Genomic DNA, 21242 nt, shown 5'->3' with positions numbered 1-21242 from the left:
AGTTTGCTCCTTACTGGGAGATAGTTTTGTTTTAGTTTTTTCACGACAAGATTGAGACCCCAATGTGTCTTTTTAAAAGTCCCACCTTTGGTCCTCTTCCTTCCCGTTTCTCATTCCATCGCTTTATCATAATTTCCCATCCTATCTCCCTGCCTGCCTGCTGACCTACCTACAAATGTCTTCTCCCTACAGCAATGACTTCAGCCGAATGGTGGCAGCGGAGTACCTCAGCTTCTTCGACTTCAAAGGGCTGGCGGTGGACATGGCCTTACGGTACGTGCTGGTGGGCTACGCAGCGGTTCGACATTGAAAACGCCTGTGAATCTGTTGCCTTGGTTTGTTAAAGTGGCCTTCATTAAATGGTTGTTTCTTGCTAAGAAAGTTTTGGGACCCTTAAGAGACACGTTGGCCTTGTTTGAAAACTGGAGTGTCCTGGTCCTCGCTTCACTCGGGGGCTCTCGTGTCAGTACATGCAGGACAACGCCGCTCCCTAGAGGCCAACTCTGGCTTTGCATGAGGGAGTGAACCCAATGCGTTGGTATCTCATGCTGTTCCACCTAACAACATCTATTTAAACAAATAAAATCAAGCCTATTCTTAATTCTTAAAAAAACCAACAGCAGAGATGCACGTCCCATTGAAAAAAACCAATGAAACATCATGTGCTTATCTCCTGAGTGACGCCTTACTTCCCGCGCGGCCGGGTTCTGTTTCTCCTCCGACAGAGCGTTCCTCAAGCAGTTTGCGCTGATGGGGGAGACACAGGAGAGGGAGAGGGTGCTAACACACTTTTCAAGAAGATACCTTGACTGCAACCCGGGCATCATACCGTCTGAAGGTGGGGATAGATACAGGGGAAGGAAACGTGCACGTCATTGCAGGTTTACTCCTATCCTGCTCTTGGCAGGATAGGAGTGACAAGAAAAAACTCCCTCCCATGGTCTTTATCCACCTAGCGTTCATGCATTCAGTTTCCTACCCAGCTAAGCGTATAGATCCAAGGTGGGTGCCATGTGAATGGGGCCCATTCTATGATCGCCATGTCGCCGCATACACACTTATCGTTAGTCATTTTTTTCTGTAGTTGATTAATTTTGGAAATGGCGCAGTGCCCATAATGAAGTTCTTGTTTTGTCCTCTAGATGCAGTTCACACTCTGACCTGTGCTCTCATGCTGCTCAATACGGATCTACACGGCCAAGTGAGTTGTGTGTGTGTGTGTGTGTGTGTGTGTGTGTGTGTGTGTGTGTGTGTGTGTGTGTGTGTGTGTGTGTGTGTGTGTGTGTGTGTGTGTGTGTGTGTGTGTGTGTGTGTGTGTGTGTGTGTGTGTGTGGGGCACGGTAACTGGCTCATGTAGTGCAGACAGAGCACAGGTAATACGAAAACAAAAAGAGAACAGATTTTTTCAGAGAAGCTATTTTCATTAACTTTGGAGACAAGCAACAGTTCTAAATATAGATGGAGACAGTTAGATGTATTATATCAGACAAGAGCCCTTTCATCAGCTGATCTGGGATCAGCCCTCATGCCTTAAAAATCAGGACTTTTATCAGTCAAAGCCTCCTCTTGGTAGGCCGAATTGAGGCCATCGGCGTCTGCGCCACGGCTACTAGGCTACCGGTCTGAGTGATTAAGCACAGGTCCTTCGAAGGGCGATCGGACGAAAGCTCTGAACTTTTGCTCAAAATCAAGCTTGGTTGTTTTAGGCACTGCTTGGAAAAAAACGGGAGAGAAATGCCATTTAAATCATCGCTGTAACCGAGGAAAAAAAAACACAAGGTTGAGTTTAACAACCAGCGCTCTCTCCCTTCGGAGATGAAGGACGGCCTCGGATTCATGTGTTCTGTTGGCCTTTTTTTATAATTGTGATAATGAGTCCAGAAGCTGCCGTACCGCGGGGCTTTGACCCACCGAAAGACCGAGGGACCCGACTGGGACATTGGGAACTAGGGAAGGACAACACTCCTCGTCATGGTCACTCACGCCAAGACAAGGATGGCAGGCCTCCATTCTCTCTGGAATAACGTTGATTTTAAACACAAGACCGGGACACATGCTGTTTATGTATCTCAGTCGTAACAACTCTGTTCAAAACAACTCTCCCGTCTCCCTGTCATCCTTATGGCCCCTCTGTGTAATACGATTTCAACAGGAAATAGTGCACTGGGAGTTGGATGTTGAGTCTTTTGCCTCCCTCCCTTGAGATTTAAATGGCAGTGAGTGGATGTGTGCGAGCGGCGGCCATATTGAAACCTCCTCCGCGTGTTGTCTGTCTCCCTCAGAACCTGGGCAAGCGGATGTCCTGCTCGCAGTTCGTGGGCAACCTCGAGGGACTCAACGACGGCCAGGATTTTCCGAAAGACCTTCTTAAAGTAAGTGACAATAGGACTCCTTGCCCCACACACACACACACACACACACACACACACACACACACACACACACACACACACACACACACACACACACACACACACACACAGCTGGCGTGTGTGGACTCACGCCAGCTGTCACCCACCTCTGTCGTCCAGGGGTTTCCAATCAGTTGACCTCCACTTCCTGGTAAACCTCAGCCCTGGGGGTCACCAATTAGTAATTGTTGACTAATTGTTGTTGTTGTGTCGTCCAAACACAAGGCCCTCCCCCCCCCCCTTCCGGGCATCTGTGTTCGTTTGGATTAGCGTTATTAGATCAGTCCATTAGCTTAACCCTGTCGACCTCAGACAACAACAGGTCCGGACCAATCAGACGCAGGTGGGGCGGGAGGGGCCGGGGGCGGTGGGGGAGGAAATAACCTAATCAACCGCTGGGGCCGTTGTGGCACCCCCTGCCCGTGCGGCCCTAATGGTGATGGCGTTCATTTCCCCGGCGAAACAGTCCGTCAGCGCCGCTGCCGCCAGAGCCGCTGGTACACAAGTCAACAGGTTGTAATTGGCCGTATCTATAATTCATAGGAGGGGGGGGGGGGGGGGGGGGGGGAGACGTGAGACCCGCGTCCCTCGGTGGGACCGGCTAGAATTCATTACCGGAGTGAAAGGCGGGGGCCGTGTTTATGCACAAACTACTCCATCCCCCCCGTCCTCCCAAAACCAAACATGCACCCCGCGAACCCAGCGATCGAGTGAGAGACCCGGGGAAGCAGGCCCATCGACCTGGTGGCTGTTTTATTAATGTGCCGTATAGATCCGGAAACAGTCGGTTAAATCCTGCTTTGCACCAGTTCTGACTGTTTCCCTGCTCTCGTTCGCACTCGCACTCGTTCGCTCGCTCTCTCACACACACACTTGCTCTCCCTCCCTCACACTTCCTCTCTTGGTCTCACCCGCTGTGTTTACACCCTCTGGCCTCATGCGCACTCTCTCCCTCACTCTTTAAAGCTGATCAGCCTTCTCTGTACACTCGCAGTCAGTGCGGCTCCCTGGCTTTCTGCCTTTTGATATTTTCTTAAAGCAGGACTCCTCTTTTCATCCCTTTTTCCTTTCATCTCCCAAGTTCCCTTCCCTTCCCTTCTTGTATACCTTATAGCATTCCCTCTCTTCCTCCCCCCAAAGGCATCTCTTCACTTCCCTCGCCTTTCCCTGCTTTTACCTTTACAATTTTCCTCACTATCTTGACATCTTGTTTATTTATATATATTTAGTGACTCCCATCCCTTCTTCTTCTTCTTCTTCTTCTTCTTCTTCCTCTATCATCTTATCCCTATATCACTTTCGGCTCCAAAATGACCAACATTCCTTATCGTGCAATTTCCTGCCATTTCCTCTAATCCCTCATTTCCTCCACTCATTTCCTCCCTTTCCCATTTAAAAACCTTTTCATCTGTGCGCTACCGGGTTTACTGCTGCGGTTAGTAAATTGGGACACAGGATTCCTTTCCCCCCCATCTCTTATTCTCTCTCTACCGCTTTCTCTTTCTTTCGTTCTTTCTTTCTTTCTTTCTTAATTCTCTATTCTGTTTGGCTCACATTTCCCTGACCCAACGCACAAACACACACACACACCCACACTGCATAGCTAGCCCAGAATGCTACATTTAAATTTTTCATACAGCCCTCGCCCCCTCCCTCTCTGCGTGGTGCACTACAGGACGATGCACATATGTTGTTTTTTTCTTGTTACTTGTTAATTTCCTCATCTCCCCGCTGTGTCCCTTGGGTGGCTCTCCCTTCATCGTCACTTAGAGTGAAAAAAGGGATCTTTCTTCCCTCACCTTCATTACCTCCGTCTTGGGTTCTTTGATTTCCGAAAGAGCACGACGCCCTACAAGTACACCTTTGAAGAAAGGAAATGTGTTCAGTGAACATCTCATGGTGGCCATCTTGACTACTGTGTTGAAAACTAGCACTGTCTTGTTAAGGCGGCCGCCTTAACAAGACTAGGGCCCCGCCTTGACTACCAATGTATTAAAAAAAAAAAAAAAAAAAAAAGTTAAAAAAAAAAAAAAAGCGAGATTTTTCTGCCATGAATAGGGTAAGCCCATCATCTTCTCACTATCTTAGTTCAAAATTTAAAATATTAAATATACAACATTGACTTCATTCACTCTATGTGTAGATAAAGACAGACCTGCGAAACTGCAGGGCAAGAGTCTTACAGCCTGCATGAAGATCAGCATCAATGGCCCACCAGTGTCTAAGTTCAATTACAGCAGGGCGCTAGAACTGTTCTTTGCACAGCCACGCAGAATTGCATGCACTGATGCCTCTTGTCAGCTGTGCCGCAAATAAGATCCAAAAAAGGAACTGTAAATAGTTGAATTTGCATACAAAAGTTAAGTGTATTGTCCATTATTTGTATTTAATTTGCACTTTTCTTTAATTTTATTTTGTAGTGTCTGCATGTTTGCACAACATTTGTACCTACTGTTGTTTATTTATATGGAAATAAACAGTCGTTTATTTCATTCATGCGTACTGGCATCTTTGAGCAAAATACCCCCAAAATTTTTCGGCGCACCGCGCCAACAACACCACCGACTGCTTACCACCTTGACTGAGACATTTACTGGGGGAAACACTGTATTCTATTTATGTGGTTGTTCCGAAAGGATCAAACCTTATTTCACTTAAAAATCGAGGCACTGGTCTTATCCCTCTGATTAAAGCACATATTGCTATTGGAGTTTACGCTTTGTCATCAATATTTTGTATTATTTCAGTTATTTTTATGGAATCAAGCAGAAAATGTAATAACAGTACAGTACAGGCCAATTCATTTTCTGTTACAATAGTATTACCTGGAGCAGGGCAAATCATTTGTATACAAAATGGAAATGATTTGCTGCTTCATTTTGGAAACGTTAAGCAAAGCTAAACACTGTGCTGGCGTCCTGTCTGTGTGCTAGTTGGCCAGTATGTCATACCGTTTTAGAGTCTGCCAGATGGGGAGGCTGTACTCGGAGGGACAAGGACACCTGGCCAGGCTACCTGCAGAGACTCCCATGCTTGAGCAGAAATCGTCTGCCTGGTGAGCTGTAAAATAACAAGCAGTGGCACTAGCAAGGCCCCTGTGTGACAGCTCCTCCCCACACAGTCTTTCGATCTTTCGTAAATTTTCACTCGAACTTCGATACCAGCATTGCTGTCGACTTGTTACTGTAGTGTACTTGTAAAATATCTCGCTGGTACACGACCCTGATTCGTAGTCCTGTGTAAAGAAAGAGGGCACACGCGCTCACAGAAGCTCGCCTAGATAAAAGAACGACAAACAAAGTTGGTGTCCGTGGGGTATTTGGTGCGTAAGGCTGCCAAAACCTGGACCTCCACTCGCCCTGTTGGTGAGCATTCCCCGTGGCATGTGGCTGTGACTCAACCTCACCCTACCAGATCGAGGGATTGTTCAGATCACAACCTAGCAGGGGAGCAAATTGCGAGTAATTTGTGACGATGTGATGTCCGTGGTCTACTGACTGCCACAAAATCGTCACGGTTTGATGCAAAGGCCTCCTGATTGGGAGGCCTCGTTTGAGCTTGAGTGGTCGAAAATGTCGAAAATGGTGAAGGAATCAAATCATTCGGTCTTCATCTATTTGTACACGTTAGGGGTGTGCATCTCTCCTTTATTGGATGATCCGATACGTATTTAGATACATGCGTTACGAATGATTCAGGGACGATCCATTTTAAGATGGAACGTTATGATTCGATGATTCGATTCAATGCTCTCAGGATCCGGTACGATTTGTTGTGATATGATTTAATCCGATAGATGGTTAATAGTTGTTGAATGTTAACACAAAAGAAATATTTTTCGACCATTCAGCAGCGGACAAAAGCCTCACTATTGTAAATTGTGTAGGACAGTCATGAAATGTATTGATTATCCTAATTTTATTTTGAAAAATGTAATTTATTTTGAGATTATTAAAAAATGTCAGATCGCTCAAAATAAATTGATTTTTTCGACCAAACAGATCACTCGAAATAAATATTTTTTGGGGGAAACGGAATGAAATCTGTTGACAATACTGTCTTGATATCAGGCTTAAGCTTTACTCAACCGATTCGAAACGTTTAAATCGGTGCATCGAGCAATTCTTGGTTGTTTCAAATTGATTCAGGGGCCTGCATGTCGATGTAGTCGCATCTGTGAACCCTAACGTGTGATTTGTGAAGTCTTTCTAACTTAACCACTGTTGTTAATTTATGGAAAAATGTATTCAAACTGCTCATGTATCTTGATAAGGTTAAAGTTCTTGCTGGGTATGCAATATGCCTTTGCAATCAAGAGATTGACATTTCCAACTACATGGAAACAAAACAAAACTCCAAATTGTGTGTCCAATCGCAAAGCGACGGGCTTATGAATAACTTACTTGTGTTGTGTTTTTAAGGTCAATGAATTTTATGTGCAATCTCTTCACACCGTACAGGAGGTTAAGAAGTCTGTATCAATGTCGGCATCTGTAAAAAAGATTTGGTCTCCACTGGGTCCTACCAACCCTTTACCCAGACAAGGGAAGCTTCCTCTGATATAGATCACTGATATATTTCCTATTAATACTTGAATAGAGGAGGGGAGTTGCCAGATCTCTATCTGTAAACCACACTTGGGCGTGGCTTCATCTCTATCTCTATCCATCTTCATCTCACAAAGGCAAACACTGGGATATTTAGCTTTTGTTCCAGTGTCTGGAACAGTGGCTCGTTTTTCATAATGCATTGGCGTCTGGGACCTTAGTTAAAAAGAGAATAAGAAATGCTTCTCGGGGCTTGGCTGTGTTTTGTGTTTATCGTCAACCAGATGGTGATGATGTGGCGGTAAAGTGAAAAGTCCATTTGCAGTCGGACATCAGGCTTTTTGAACAACCGGCCACTGTATGAGCCTGTCGTTGCTGTTACCATAGTTTCCAATCTGTGAGTCTTCCCTTTTCTATTTAGCAGTTGCTGTTGCCACTTGGGCCTCACACTGATCATTCAGTGGATTTGGTGGTGGAGATGGTGCGTGCTAAGATTGTTTAGACCCTACTATAGTGTTTGGAGATGTGTTAGTTAAGGTGGTGGGGTTTGCTGTCAAACCAGGGGGGGGGTCTTGCTATTATGCTAAATATTCATCTTATTTTCATGCAAACTCTCAGACTTGCCCTGCAGCCTGATCTTTACACAGAGAGTGAATGAAGTTTAGATTATTTTATACTTTTGTATAATATTTACAATAAAATAAACTGACACGGCACTTTACAGCTTAGGCAGCCGCCTAAGCTGTAAAGTGCTGTGGGAATCCCAGAGTGTTTGTATCTCTGTTAATGGTGGTTTCGTTCTTAGCCTAGAGCACAGTTGATTACTTTGGGAAAAGGGTGTTTGAGGTGATTACCAGGTTTGTTAACAGTGAGAACCAGATCTGACTCAACAAACCGAAACAACTCGCGTCAGGCCATAACACACCTATGCTTATTTTAGCCCTAGTTAGCTAAGCATTCACACGTTGTGTGAATAGAAATGAATGGGCGACAAAACGATCTGCCTCAAGGCATTGTTGCTGTCTAGGCTATAGCATGCATCATCAAATTGTTTTCTATACTTTGTCTTGATTTGTGATCATATTCAATATGCAGCTTGGTGCAACATCTGGAGAATCACAATAACTGTAGTTATACTTTCAAGCAATTTTGATTTGCTTCCATTTTAGTGCAATTCAATTTGACTCTTTTTATTGTCTTGTGTGTTACGTCTTTTTATACAGCCAGAGCAATCTTTTTCCTCATAATAAATCGAACGACAATAATGCATTATTTTTCGATAAATAGTGACGTTATTCCATTTGTTCAGGCCAACTATGACATTGTTTGCTCGAGCATGCCTTTTGTTTACTCATTTTTGTCCGCTGTTGAATATCGCCGTGTGAACGCAAGCCAAGTGGGAAAGTGAAACATCATAACAAATGAGCCGCTGCTCTGTACAAATTCAGGTAAGCTAAAGGTGTAGGTGTGAATCAGGCAAGCGGTAGGTGGGAATCAGCCTAGGTGACTCTTATGCACTATGCTATCTATGCCCGCCTTTCCTCTCCTCTGAGTTAAGCCTTCAGAGCAAGTTTCTGTTCATCTTTTAACATTGTTATTTGGTCTATTTCAGGTAAAATTGTTTTAATCACTCCATCGATTCTTATTTAAACAAATACATGCTACGATTTGGATGTTGGTCAGACTGCGGTGCCCTTTGAAACTAAAATGGGAACTTATGAGTTGGTTTCACAAGTCTAGTACTCACCCCTCAAAAAATCCCTGACTAATCTAACACATGCTGTAGTGTAATTTGCAGCACGAGCAGAGGTTCATAGGCACTATTAGCAACCATCGACCGAACAGAGTGTGCATTCAACCCTGAGAGCATGGCTTTTAGGGTTGAAAAGCCATGAAGCAAGCCCAAAGAGCAAATGTGAACTTTGTTGAATATAACTTTCTTTTACTTGCCCGGCCTATACGTGAACCCCATACTTTCTTCTGCACAAGCGGGAAAGATTTGGCCCAAACCAAATACAGGATATGTGAAAAATATAATTTATAGTCTGCTCACGTATGGATATTTAGCTGAGGAGTCTCTCTCTCTCTCTCTCTCTCTCTCTCTCTCTCTCTCTCTCTCTCTCTCTCTCTCTCTCTCTCTCTCTCTCTCTCTCTCTCTCTCTCTCTCTCTCTCTCTCTCCTCTCTCTCTCTCTCTCTCTCTCTCTCTCTCTCTCTCTCTCTCTCTCTCTCTCTGAGATCAATGAGTTAGGTAATCTAGATCTACTTTAAGACAAAAAGTTTTTGAATCCTGGTCAATCGCATGCATTAAGCAGTCATTAGTTTGTACCTGAATGTTGCGCAAACATTTGATGATGATGAGAAAGAGAATCAGAGGGAACCAACTCACTGTCTCTCAACTGTCCATTGGGGATTGAGTGGAGAGATCTGAACCAAGGATTCAGTGTGTGGGAGAGAAGCCAGGTGGAACAAGCCATAAATAGACCCGTAGAGAGGGACAGAGATCAACATGAGAAGACGTATGGAGATCCAGATTCAGTGTTTCTACCATGCAAATACGGAAACACTGAAAATAGCCTCTGATTGGCTCTTAGTTAGGTTTGGCTTCCTGCCTGGCAAGAAATGCTAAACGTTTCCTCAATTTGACAAACTGGGACTTCCAAAGTCTCAGTTCCTCTTCCTTATATTTATTTTAATCAGGCTACTGCTGCCATTAACAGCAGGAAAATGAAAGGGAGATTGAGAGAGAACATTTACATTTTCTTTATCGAATCGGTACAACATATTCACTACCAAAAATGATGAAGTCCAACAATAAACAGCATTTATTTTGGCAGCAAAAATCGCAAAGTAATTAAAGGACAATAGTGCATTTTTTCAAAAAGGAAACTGACAATTGTTCCTTATTCTGCATTTTTAAAACTTGGACTGGATCTATAGCCCTGAATCCAAGGGGTTTTATTTTTTCTTGTCAGCCATTTTGCTGACCAAGAGATAAACGTTGGAGTCCATGGACAGTATTTCAGTATTTCATTATTACCACACCACTAACTTGTATCCTTATAAACCTCTTCAATACCACGGTACCAGTACTTTGCTTTGCTGAAGATTACTATTGAGAACCCAGTTAACTGGCTTCCCAGTCTGGAGCAAAAACATTGTAGATCATCTCAGAAATAGGGCAGCCTAACTTCTCCCCCTAATATGTTGGGCCACGTGAATAAGGCAATATATTCCTTTAATCTGATTTTGTTTTGGATACATTATTTGGGGAAAAAGCCTACAAACCTCTAGTTTTAGAAGGAGTGGAGGAACTGTCCTGGTAGATCTGGTGAAATTGAACTCTGAAGTGTTAGGGAGGTTAACTGATAAGACTGTTGATCCGAAGACAACATCCAGAAGCTAATTGTCCAAGTCGTCTCAGCTCAAGTCGATCGTGGCCCCTACTTTCAGAAACTCGGCAGCCAGCTGTAGACCACAGTACCTGACCATTACGCATCGATATGAAATAGCTTGCTCCCTCATCTCAGATACAGGAGACCTCTGGTGACTTGCTTTTGGGTAGCTATTTAATTAGAAGGAGCTAGGCCATCGACGTCTTTGAAGCTAGTGAACAAGTCTCAGATCAGGCATGAGAGAGAGGCACCAACCGCTGACCATGGCAGCTCTCTGCCAATTGGCCTCAGCGCGCCTGTAGCTTCCTCAGGTCCCTGGTAGACGGCGAAGGCCAGATGTCCGTAGATGTATTTTCTGCCTGTTTCTGTTGGCAAGCATATCTCTACCCTGTTTCACCACATGGAAAGCGTTTATCAGTGTTAGCGTAGACTTCCGTTGACATACAGTGTGGAACACGCTAAAAAATGTTTACATTCCAACATGAACATTTAATGATTTTGTCCGACAGTCAATAAGTATGTCAATATGCCTCTCCTCTGAGATGCCATTCATATCTTTGCTCGTCTCAAACTAATAGAATTGCAAGTAATACAGACCTGCATACAGATTTCTACGCAGTGCATGGTTATCTGGGTCTGCAAACATTAATCCAAAACCCAAGGTCGTTTTCGGTCAACAAATTGTTGTCTTTTATTACACGTTTCTCTATCATATTTGGGACATTTTTAGATTTTACTTTTAGTATTGTACTGCCTTGACAGAGGTCAAATCTCTACCGGTAGCTTTCCAGTGACTTTACTTTCAAAGTATTAATTTTATTGGGTTGTCGGGACCAAACAAAAACAAGGCGGACATTTCAATGTCGACAATGCGTCCAAACATGGCATAGTTATTTAGGATGCATAATGCTGGTTGTGTTGCGAAATATGATTAATGGAGAAGATTGTGAACACAATCTATCCACGCTCCATTGTTGCTGCGTACATCTAACAGATAATCTGGAGGCCAGGAAGCCTCATGTTTACATGATGAATAAATAAAAAGTTTGCTCTTATCCGGTACATCTGGTCTTGTGAGCAACATTACGCTAACCATTAATTTGCTCGGTGGACCGCTGCCTTTCTCTCTAGACCTTGCTCCGTTGTCCCCGTTACTGATAGCCAAGTCAATAACTCTAACTGACATATGTTCTCGGGAGAGTACTCCTCTCTCATCTGTCTTCTGAAGCTGAGGTCTGGCAGGTGATAACCCCAGCAAACAGACAGACAGACACACACAGACACACACACACACACACACATACCCAGCCGATGTGTGGTTAAATCTGCGCCCATCATTTATATGAAATTGTGCTGTTGATAAGGATGATTATAATTAATGTTATATGATCCGTTTTATTGTTTTTATTGAATGTAGCAGCTGAATGAAAAGGATCATTTATTTATGATGATATCAAAATCCCAGTCATCATTTGTTGTGATGTAGTTACTCACAGGCACCGTGGGGCTGTGGGATCCTTCTCTTTAGAATTCATGAAATCCTCAAGACACTAATCATGATCGACGCTCACGCGTCGTCCCAAAGGACAGGGGTGGATTTGGGTGAAAAGCGATGCTTCTGCTAATTTTTCTGATGTTTTATTCATAGTTCAATCGCAGTGGTGCAGAATGTTAAGCACAATTTTGTTTCTCCCATTTCTTGTTCGTGTGTTTGTGTAGATATATATATATGCATACAAATAGGCTTGCTTCCTGTCATTCTGTGACTCGTCCGCTCTCCTTTACCTTTCCAGCCTCTCTCTCTTTCTCTCGCTCCATCAGCTGAAAGGCAGCCATCGAATGCTAATTGCAATTCAGAGTGTATCAAAAAGCTTTGTTTCTGTGTGTGTGTGTGTGTGGTAACCGTGTGTATGTACACGTAGACGAGGCAGTTGGAAGAGTGTGATTCGCTGGTGAGTGACTGAAAAAAGGGAGGGAGTGAGGGACACGGCGAGGGAGGTGTGCATTGACGAAGTAGGGGGGAGAGAGAGAGGGAGACGCGCACACACGCACAGCGAGGGAGCGAGAGATAGAGCAGGATTCCTCTCACATTTTTATTCTACTGCGACTCAGGGAGCCAGTCCTCCTCAACAGCCAGAGCGAGGGAACGGCAGTGAGGATGAGATAGAGAGAGGCAGAGAATCACCGGAGACGAAGCAAAAAGGGGGGCTGAAAAGATTCCCGGAGAAGATGAAAGCTGCCTCTCTAGATTTTTTTATCTCCGCTGCCTCCCTGCGCACCCACACCGACGCCCACCGCATGTGCAAAACGGCAAGTGTTTAAAAAAAAAAAGAGAAACCGGGCTGGAAGCACGGCAATTCGGAGGAGCCATCGATGGGGAAGCGCTAAAAGGAGAAGTGGATCACAGCGGGGGAGGATGGAGTAACCCATGGCAACGGAGCCGTAAACACAGACGTTGAACCAGGGGAGCAGGTGGATCGGACTTGTGCTCTCCACCGTGGAGGACCGCGGCCGGAAAGAAGAAAAACGATGTCACCGTGACAGTCGGCGCGGTCACTTGAACACAGACTGGTATCCATCTTACAGCCCGGGCAGCGTGCTGGAGGACACGGGACCCCCGCCTTGCCGCGTGCCGGCTTCTCCTTCCACGCTCCTTTTTTGTTTGCCTTCGTATTTCAGCTCCTCAGCTGACTCTGGGCGACCCATGTTGCTCTCACTACTACTAAATTATTTTAGTTTGGTGTCTCCGACGTAGTGACGCATTTGAGAGCACTCTTTGAGATCCCTTCTCTTGAGTAGGCGGTGGGCGTTGTTTGTCCCTCTTTGGTTGACTCCATCCCCGTCTGTTTCTGTTGTGTGTGTGTGTGTAGTTTGTATTGTTCTGGTTTACTGTGTGGCTTCATATACGGGCAACGCTTTCGGCGCTGTCATTTAACCTCCCCATTTCCCTCCTTTTGCACCCATCTGTTTTGTGCTCGGAGTCTGTCGACACATTGGGCTAAGTGTTGCATGCCATCTGTTACTCTGTGAATGTGCACGTGTGTGTATATACATTTGGATGTTCATCCCTGTGCCTGGAGTGGTTCGCTACCTCTCGGCTGTCATTAAAAGGGGGTCATCTGGTCCTGAAGCCTAGGCTGAAGGGGAAGGCGTCCTTATAGGGCTTGCAGGGTTCAGTGTATCCTACTCGTGTCGACTGCTACTCCAAGGAAGTTAGACTTCGCGGGGCACAGCGTTCACTCACTTTCTGCATCCCCCGTGAGGACGACGTTTGGATTTATTCCCTCATCTGACAATTGAACAGTCCTGCTGTGTTCCAGTCACCTGTGGCAGAAAGACACCCGTCATTCCCGACTCTCCTGTCCTGGATCATCAGCCCCTTCGCACCCCTTCGCGTCACTGTCACTCCCGTCCATCTATAATACATTGCCGTCTGCTCAATTATTCACCACCAGGTGGGCAGTCTGCGGCTGCACTCCAGCCGCTGAGTGGGACTTTTCAGACGAAGCCGCTGGGAGTTACTCGCCGGCTGTCAGCACGCCACACGGGTTCAGTGACTGGCAGGCAGGAGCCGGATGACATGTCCTCTCTTGCTTTCTGTTAGTCCCCTCCTCCCCGTCCTCCCCGTCAACCGCCAGCGCCGTGCCTCAGTACCGGGCGCGGACCCGCGGCCCAACCTTGGATTAAACCGGGCGTAATAATCCAGCCTAAATAAAGCCCCCTTTTTCTCAGTCTCAGTGTTTGTTTTGTTTTTTGTAATCGCGTTACCGTTGAGTCACGCCTCGCACTCTTCACTTGGAGCATAAGTGGCTGAAGTGCCGGCGTTCCAGTGCCGACCGAGAGGGACAGAGTCAGCGCTCTGCGCGCTCGCCCCCCCCCCCCCTCACCACACCACCACCCACCCCCACCCACCCCCACCCACCCCCACCCACCCCCTGCGCCTCATTCATTCTGACAATGATCGGCGTCAACAGCCTGCACTCCGCCGGGCGCCTGCGCTCACGCTCCCTCTGCTCGGTGCGCTACGGACGAGACTTCCGGATGATGGACCCGTTTCGCTACCCCCGGACGCCGCGCTCCCGCTCCCTCAAACCCCTGGTGTTCCCAGACCTCCTGGGAAAGGCCCAGGACGGACAGAATCACCCTCAGGCCCGCAAGAGAAAGAAGGTACTGTATGTTTATGAACAGCGCCGCCAACACCATCGCATAGGCTGGTCCCGTCTTAAGACGAGAACAAAAGAGGCTTGCGCTGTAGCAGGGCGAACCTCAACTCGGGATGTTTCTCCCTGCGTTGCAGTAGGCTGCTGATGTTTTCTCACAAAGGGAGCACAGACGACGCCGTGGCATGAATCCATACCATCGTTTTTCACCACAATTTTTTTTCTATCCAATCAATGCAACGTCAATGAAATACCTTTCTGCTTTGTACATCCGTCAGTGTTTCGACTGCGGTTGGATTGTGGTAGATGTTGGCGTAAAAAAACACGAGGGCATTGGGTGAACAGTTTCTTTTTTTGAATGTGTTAAATCTGGCCCATTGCGCCTGTTTGCTGGGTTGCTCTACTTAAGGAGAACAGGCACACTTATTACTTGGCACAGCATGAATGGAGAGGTTGATGTAGGCGAGTGTCTCGACAGCAGGCCATGTTGACCACACCGCTCTCTGGTACAGTATGTGTAATGGGGTCGCCACAGGGGTACCGGTGCGGCATTTTGGGGCTACGACTGACGTGAATGAAACGGGCGACAAACAACCATGCGTCTCATGGGGCCCTGAAGCACAAGGAAGCGCGGTACGGAGCTCCGATTGATTCAAGCCCCTTCCTCGCCTTTACATCAGCCGGGCCCCCCCCCTCCCCAGGTCTGTAGTAGATTACTCCCTATTGACAGAGCTCTTTGGGGTCATTACAAGACCCTTTTGACAGACGCTTTTTACAGTTGCTATTAACTGTCCTGTGACATATTATGCATGTTAACAAATTTGACCCTATGGGCGTACGATCACAGATAGAACATGTATTTTGTACACCTTTTTCCAAATCATGCTGGTTTCCAACGGCTCAATTGTTCAATTAAATTGGTAAATTTGAGTTTGAGGAAGAGCAGATATTGATATTGCCTTTTATTCTTTTAATTTTTTTTTTTTTCAATTCAGAATGAACTCGATCTCCTTGTGGAGCAGCAGATTAATACCCTTTTAGCCCTAACAAGTTCACGCTCAAATGTGGCCGCTGACCAGATTTGTACAACGGATAAAGGGCGGTGGTTTCAAAGCAGCTCCCTGCTGCTTTCCAGCACACTCACTCTCTGCAGGAGAAGCAAGGCCTACGTATTTACTCATTGTCCATATTTATATGCACCAGCATAAGCTCACAACACACTTGGAGATGCCAGATTATACATCACACATCGATAGACCATTATGGGAACTAAAACCAAAGGGGGATGATTGTGGCTCATTGCCGGCAAATATTCCCTTTGCTCTTGCAATCCGAGCAAAGTGCACTACTGGGCTCAGTTTCAAAGGAAAACTTAAGCAAATTAGCCTGATTAGACACACTGCAAGAAAAGCCCCTCCCGTTTCAAATCACATTTCAACCAACCAAAAAACCATAACCCAAAGTAATCACATGTTGAACAGTTCCCATTAACACTGTGGCATTTAAATAGCCAAAAACCCATCCGCCACTTCTCCACCAGCCATTCTCAATCAGTAGAGGACTCCGCTCTCTCGCTCCCCAGATGGCTGGAGCGTCACTGGTGAGAAAGACACAGGGCTGGGTGTGAGTCTGCGCTTTTGTCGACGCTGAATGGCGTGGCAATGAACTGTCCGCAAGTGTCCTTTCAATCTCCCCTACTGTCACCGAGGCACCAGTGCGTGATGGTCACACCTTCCCTATCTCTCGCTCCCGCCCCCTCGCTCTCTCGCTCACTCCTTCTTCTATAGTCTTAAGGCTTAGTAATGGTTCCACATTGACGCAGCGTAAGGGGAATTACACACCCATTACGTCCTTGCGGAACCTCCCTGCGTCCACTGCAAGGGCCTGACGTGCGCCTCCCAAAAATGTTAGCCTTGCGTCGAGGTAAGGGCAAGGGCTGTGATTGATCTGCTAACTAAAACCTGACGTAAACCCGGCGCGGAACCCAAACAGGTTCAATACTGCGTCGAAGCGTCGGCGTGGTCATTGTGTTGCGTCGACGTGGAACCATAACTGAGCCTTTAGTAGAAGTTGTAGACAGAGTGGACCATATCACATGCCTGCCCTCCAAATGCCTCGTGGCACACAGGGCCTTGGACCATATCACAGACAGCAGAATATCCCATAGTCCCTCTGAGGGTGGATGAGTTTGTGTGTGTGTGTGTGTTTGGGGAGAGATTTAAATATGTCTAAATGGCTTGGCTACCACTACAAATGCTACTTTCCAGTGTCGCATGTTCCCAAAGTCTGGTGCGGTTCCCTGAGAAGAAACCAAAGACATGCAGCAATGCCATCCTTGCCTCCCCCCGTATTGATTTTCTTTAAAACTTATTGTTATGGTGTTATACAACAATTATACATTCTCTATTGGTTTATGGATCTTTTATTTTGGTCTGTTTATGGTTGTGTGGGGTCTGCTTACTGTCTGTTTATCGGACTGAATGGTGGACTGGCTAGAGAATGAACCTTCATGACAGAGGTGTAATGGTAGAGTCAAACACAGTATCTCATGATGTTAATTATGGGCAATAGCATACCCATAAACATATAGTATACATAGACCCTGCATTGGCCTTCCGGATTGCTTGGTTGTTGTTTACAGGCCAGTCCTCGCCTCTCCAATATGGCGAAATAATGACATAATCGCAGCAACCGAAGCACTCGAAGCAGTCACGGCAGCATCTGTATATATATTCCCATGAGCATGCCTACAGACCCATCATTAACTAAATGAGCAGCACCTGCTTTTTCTACCATTCCCCTTCTATTACACCTCTGTGATAAGTAAGGGATAAGGAACAGCGCGCCGGTCATTATTGCAAAATACACCCAGACAGGATGACAAAGCATCCATAACGTCTTTTCTTCATTGCAAATGACTGCTTAAAAGAAATAATTGACCAATCGAAATCGAGTATTCAACTAAGCTGTGTAATAAGGCCAATATGCATTCCAAGGTACATTTTAAACCACGGATGGAGAATGGCATAACCCCATGAAAGAGGTATTTGTGCCACAATGGCACTTGGGTGGCACAATGGCGCTTTTTCCCCGAGCAGCCATATTGGTTCTATCTGAATGTGCAAACTGGGAACCCCCTGTTGAAGGTGTGCTGGCTGCGATGTTTAAGTATCGTGTCTAACTGCAGGTTTTTTTTTTCTTCCCCAGGCCCTGTACAACGCCATCAAGAATCAGAAGCTACAATGGACACTGTGAGTATTCTCCCTAGTGTCTACTGTCCCTACCTGTTCTCTTACCAACTCCTCCAATCACACACTGGCTTCTTCACTATCTCGCTTATCTCACCGTTCCATCTCTCTCGGTCTCTCTGTCTCTTGGTCTCTCGGTCTCTCTCTCTTACTCTCACTCTCACAAATACACGCATTGAAAGGGGGAGATTCTGCAGAATCAGAGATAGCAGAGTGCACTTATGGATTAGCTTATTAGCAGCCCTATTAAAGCTAAGGTAGGCAGTTTGGCTACTTTCAGTTGGCTACTTTCAAACTCAATCTGAACGGCGTAAGCTAGTGTTTGAAAGTAGCCAACTGAACAAATCCCTTCGAAGCCACTCCCCCAAAACCCATGACTAGCTCGCTAGCTTTAGCAATAGTTCTGCTTGACCTGGTGGAAGATTCCGGTCACGTGCAGTTAGCGCACAGGCATGTAATGAATGCAATGATGGGCTTATTCCTGGCCTGCAACAGCCACAGGTACCTTTCTTTTTTTGGCAGAGCATTTGATATATTTATTGCTGCCGTGATGTAAAAATTATTTCACCGAATATTTTATAAAAACAATGGCTCTGAAATAAATCACCTACCCTAACTTTAATGACGTAGGAGTCGCCTGGCTTGTGATGAAAACATTACTGTGTCAAGGGTTGCTATTCTGGAATAGGCGCTCCAAAGGGCTGCTGTGATGCCAATTAAGTCACTAGCTTTCCAAGCTTTGTTGCCATAGCTACGGCACCATGGATACGACTCTGTTGCTGCCGCATCGCACTCCACACGCTTCTCCTAGATCTTTTTCGCGAGAGCAAACACATGCGTGCGTTGGTTACACACACACCCCGACACACTCTAGCACACATACGCACACTCTCACCTGTACACACAAATGCCTGAATATCTGCACGCACTAGATACAGGCACACTAGCAGACATACCTTGACGGAAAGCTAAACATGAGAGGGAGGTGGGAGAGGAGGAGGGAACCAGGTCTGTTTAAAAGGGCTCCTGCATGACGATGTGACCGCATCCTCCCACTACACTCGCAAAAATAGCAGCAATGCTGTGGGAGAGTAGACGGCAAAAATAAGCGGTCAGAGGAGCAGATCCAGGAGGAGGAGATCCACCCGGGGGAGGAGGAGGAGGAGGAGGGGGTGGATGGGAGGGTTCGCTCATGATCTCTCCACGCAGCTCCAAGGAAACGGAGGAACACACGGATACAAACACACACACACACTCTCTCAGGTGGCATTTGTGTAGTTAATGTGTTGCCCTGACTAAAGAGATTCCGTTACCTGAACTTAAGAACCAGCAGACACCGAGTACGATTTTGGGATATTGGAATATATATATATATATATATAATTCATTTATGTTAATAGCTATATGCTACTTACCCGGTAAGGATGTTATATGATTGATAACATTGTTGTATGGTCTGGCTCAGGTTAAACCTGTGTGTGTGTGTGTGTGTGTGTGTGTGTGTGTGTGTGTGTGTGTGTGTGTGTGTGTGTGTGTGTGTGTGTGTGTGTGTGTGTGTGTGTGTGTGTGTGTGTGTGAGAAAAAGAGAAACCAGTGGTGTTACTTCACACCCCCACAGAGGCAGACGCACGTGGCCACTCAGCGGTGGAGCTGGGTGCACCCACATGCTCCGCAATCATAGATCAACGTGCAAACACATAGTCCTGTGTGTGTGTGGAAAGACAATATACACAAGTGGGGGTGGAGAGGCGCTTGGTGAGAGAGAGAGAGAGAGAGAGAGAGAGAGAGAGAGAGAGAGAGAGAGAGAGAGAGAGAGAGAGAGAGAGAGAGAGAGAGAGAGAGAGAGAGAGAGAGAGAGAGGAGAGAGAGAGAGAGAGAGAGAGAGAGAGAGAGAGAGAGAGAGAGAGAGAGAGAGAGAGAGAGAGAGAGAGGTTAAGTGATAGTTGTGATGGTCATGAAGGAGCCGAGAGAAGGATAAAGAGCGCTCAAGCCCCTAAAGAGAGAGAGAGAGAGGGGATGGCCAGGCGGGCCCAGCTGCTCCATTATTCTCTTTTAAACTGCTAATCCCTCTCGTCCTGCCTCAGCGGCTCTAAGCAGCCCACCCTTGCCATTGTCTGTGGCCATCTCCCCTCACCTTGTGCAGCCCAACCTTTGTTGTGGTTGTTCTTGGGGGGGGGGGGGGGGGGGGGAGGGGGGGGGGATGAAAATGGCTGGAGTTAAGATTTTATGAAGTCTCTATGGACTCTTTTCTTTTTTCTTTTATAGAAGCGGATTACGGTGCTGTTATTAGATGTTACCGTCCCGTCCACCGTGAACCTTGTAGACCAAAACCGTAATCCATTATAGGTTAAAACAATTGAAATAGAAAATAAATAATGTTAATTTCCGTTGGCTACGAAATGCTTTGTCATCATAAATGGAAGGACTGAATAGAACGGGAAAAACGAATGACGGATGAAAGACATGCAGATAGGTGCCCTCTTTCACATGAGTACCTGTGTGATGTATTTGTTTGTTTGTGGCCGTTCTTCCATGTGCCAGACACAGGTGAGCTTCAGCGTTCATGTCTCAATTAGCTGGCTGGCAGCGCAGCGACATGAGCACACAGGCCACCCCCTCTCCCCTGCTAGTCGGGTACCCAGCAGCCCCCCCTCCCACTCAACTCCATGGCTGATATGCCCCCTACTTCCAAACCGCTCCTATATCATCCCTGCCTCTCCTCTCCTCTCCTGCCTCACTTCTCCTCTCTGTGCCTCTCATTACCTTGCCTCTCCTCCTCTCCTCTCCTCGCCCCTCCTCTCCTCCTCTCCTCTCCCCTCCTCTCCTCCCCTTGCCTTTCCTCGACTATCCTCCACTCTAGTCTCCTCGCCTCTCCTTTCCTCTACTTTCCTCCTCAACTCCCCTTGTCTCTACTCTCCTCTCCTATGTTCTGGCTCTCAATTAACTTTGATCATTGTCCCTCTCCCTTATCTTCCCGTTGAATCCTTTGTCTCCTCCTCCCCCCCCCCCCCCCCCCCCCCCCCTGCTATAGACCGTCTTGCTCACACACTCTGGCCAGCGAAGACCGGTCCTGTTTGTTTCCATTGTCTGCCTTTGTTTTCCCTCCCTCATCTCCTTCTCGCTCCCGGTTTCCCGCTCTCCATCCGTCTCTGCCTCTCCTCCATTCATCCCCCCCGCTCTAGCTCCTACTCTACTTTGTCCGTGCAGATTGGGTACCAGGCAGCCTGGCAGTTACCAGGCAACAGGCTAGGGCTGTGCACATGCTCAGATGCTCTCTCTCTCTCTCTCTCTCTCTCTCTCTCTCTCTCTCTCTCTCTCTCTCTCTCTCTCTCTCTCTCTCTCTCTCTCTCTCTCTCTCTCTCTCTCTCTCTCTCTCTCTCTCTCCTCTCTCTCTCTCTTCCCCCCCCCCCCCTGCTTCTATCTCTCTTCTCACTCCTCCTCTCTGCTTCTCTTGACTGCATCTCTCGCTCTCTGACTGCATCT

General features: G+C 46.6%; 1 protein-coding gene across 1 annotated transcript in view; it reads left to right on the top strand.

Annotated features, from left to right (window-relative positions):
• LOC130371797 (PH and SEC7 domain-containing protein 1-like) overlaps nt 1-21242 on the top strand; it is a 41929-nt gene that overhangs the window by 8288 nt on the left and 12399 nt on the right. Inside the window, exons 4-8 of the mRNA XM_056577659.1 lie at nt 193-273; nt 726-838; nt 1143-1201; nt 2283-2372; nt 17719-17762. Of these exons, the coding sequence (XP_056433634.1) occupies nt 193-273; nt 726-838; nt 1143-1201; nt 2283-2372; nt 17719-17762 (387 nt within the window). The remainder of the gene's footprint in view (nt 1-192; nt 274-725; nt 839-1142; nt 1202-2282; nt 2373-17718; nt 17763-21242) is intronic.

This window comes from Gadus chalcogrammus, chromosome 18 (genome assembly GCF_026213295.1).
Source record: "Gadus chalcogrammus isolate NIFS_2021 chromosome 18, NIFS_Gcha_1.0, whole genome shotgun sequence".
Taxonomy (NCBI): Eukaryota; Metazoa; Chordata; class Actinopteri; order Gadiformes; family Gadidae; genus Gadus; species Gadus chalcogrammus.
The sequence above is the reverse complement of the archived record's forward strand: the minus strand, read 5'-3'. Positions and strand labels throughout refer to the sequence as shown.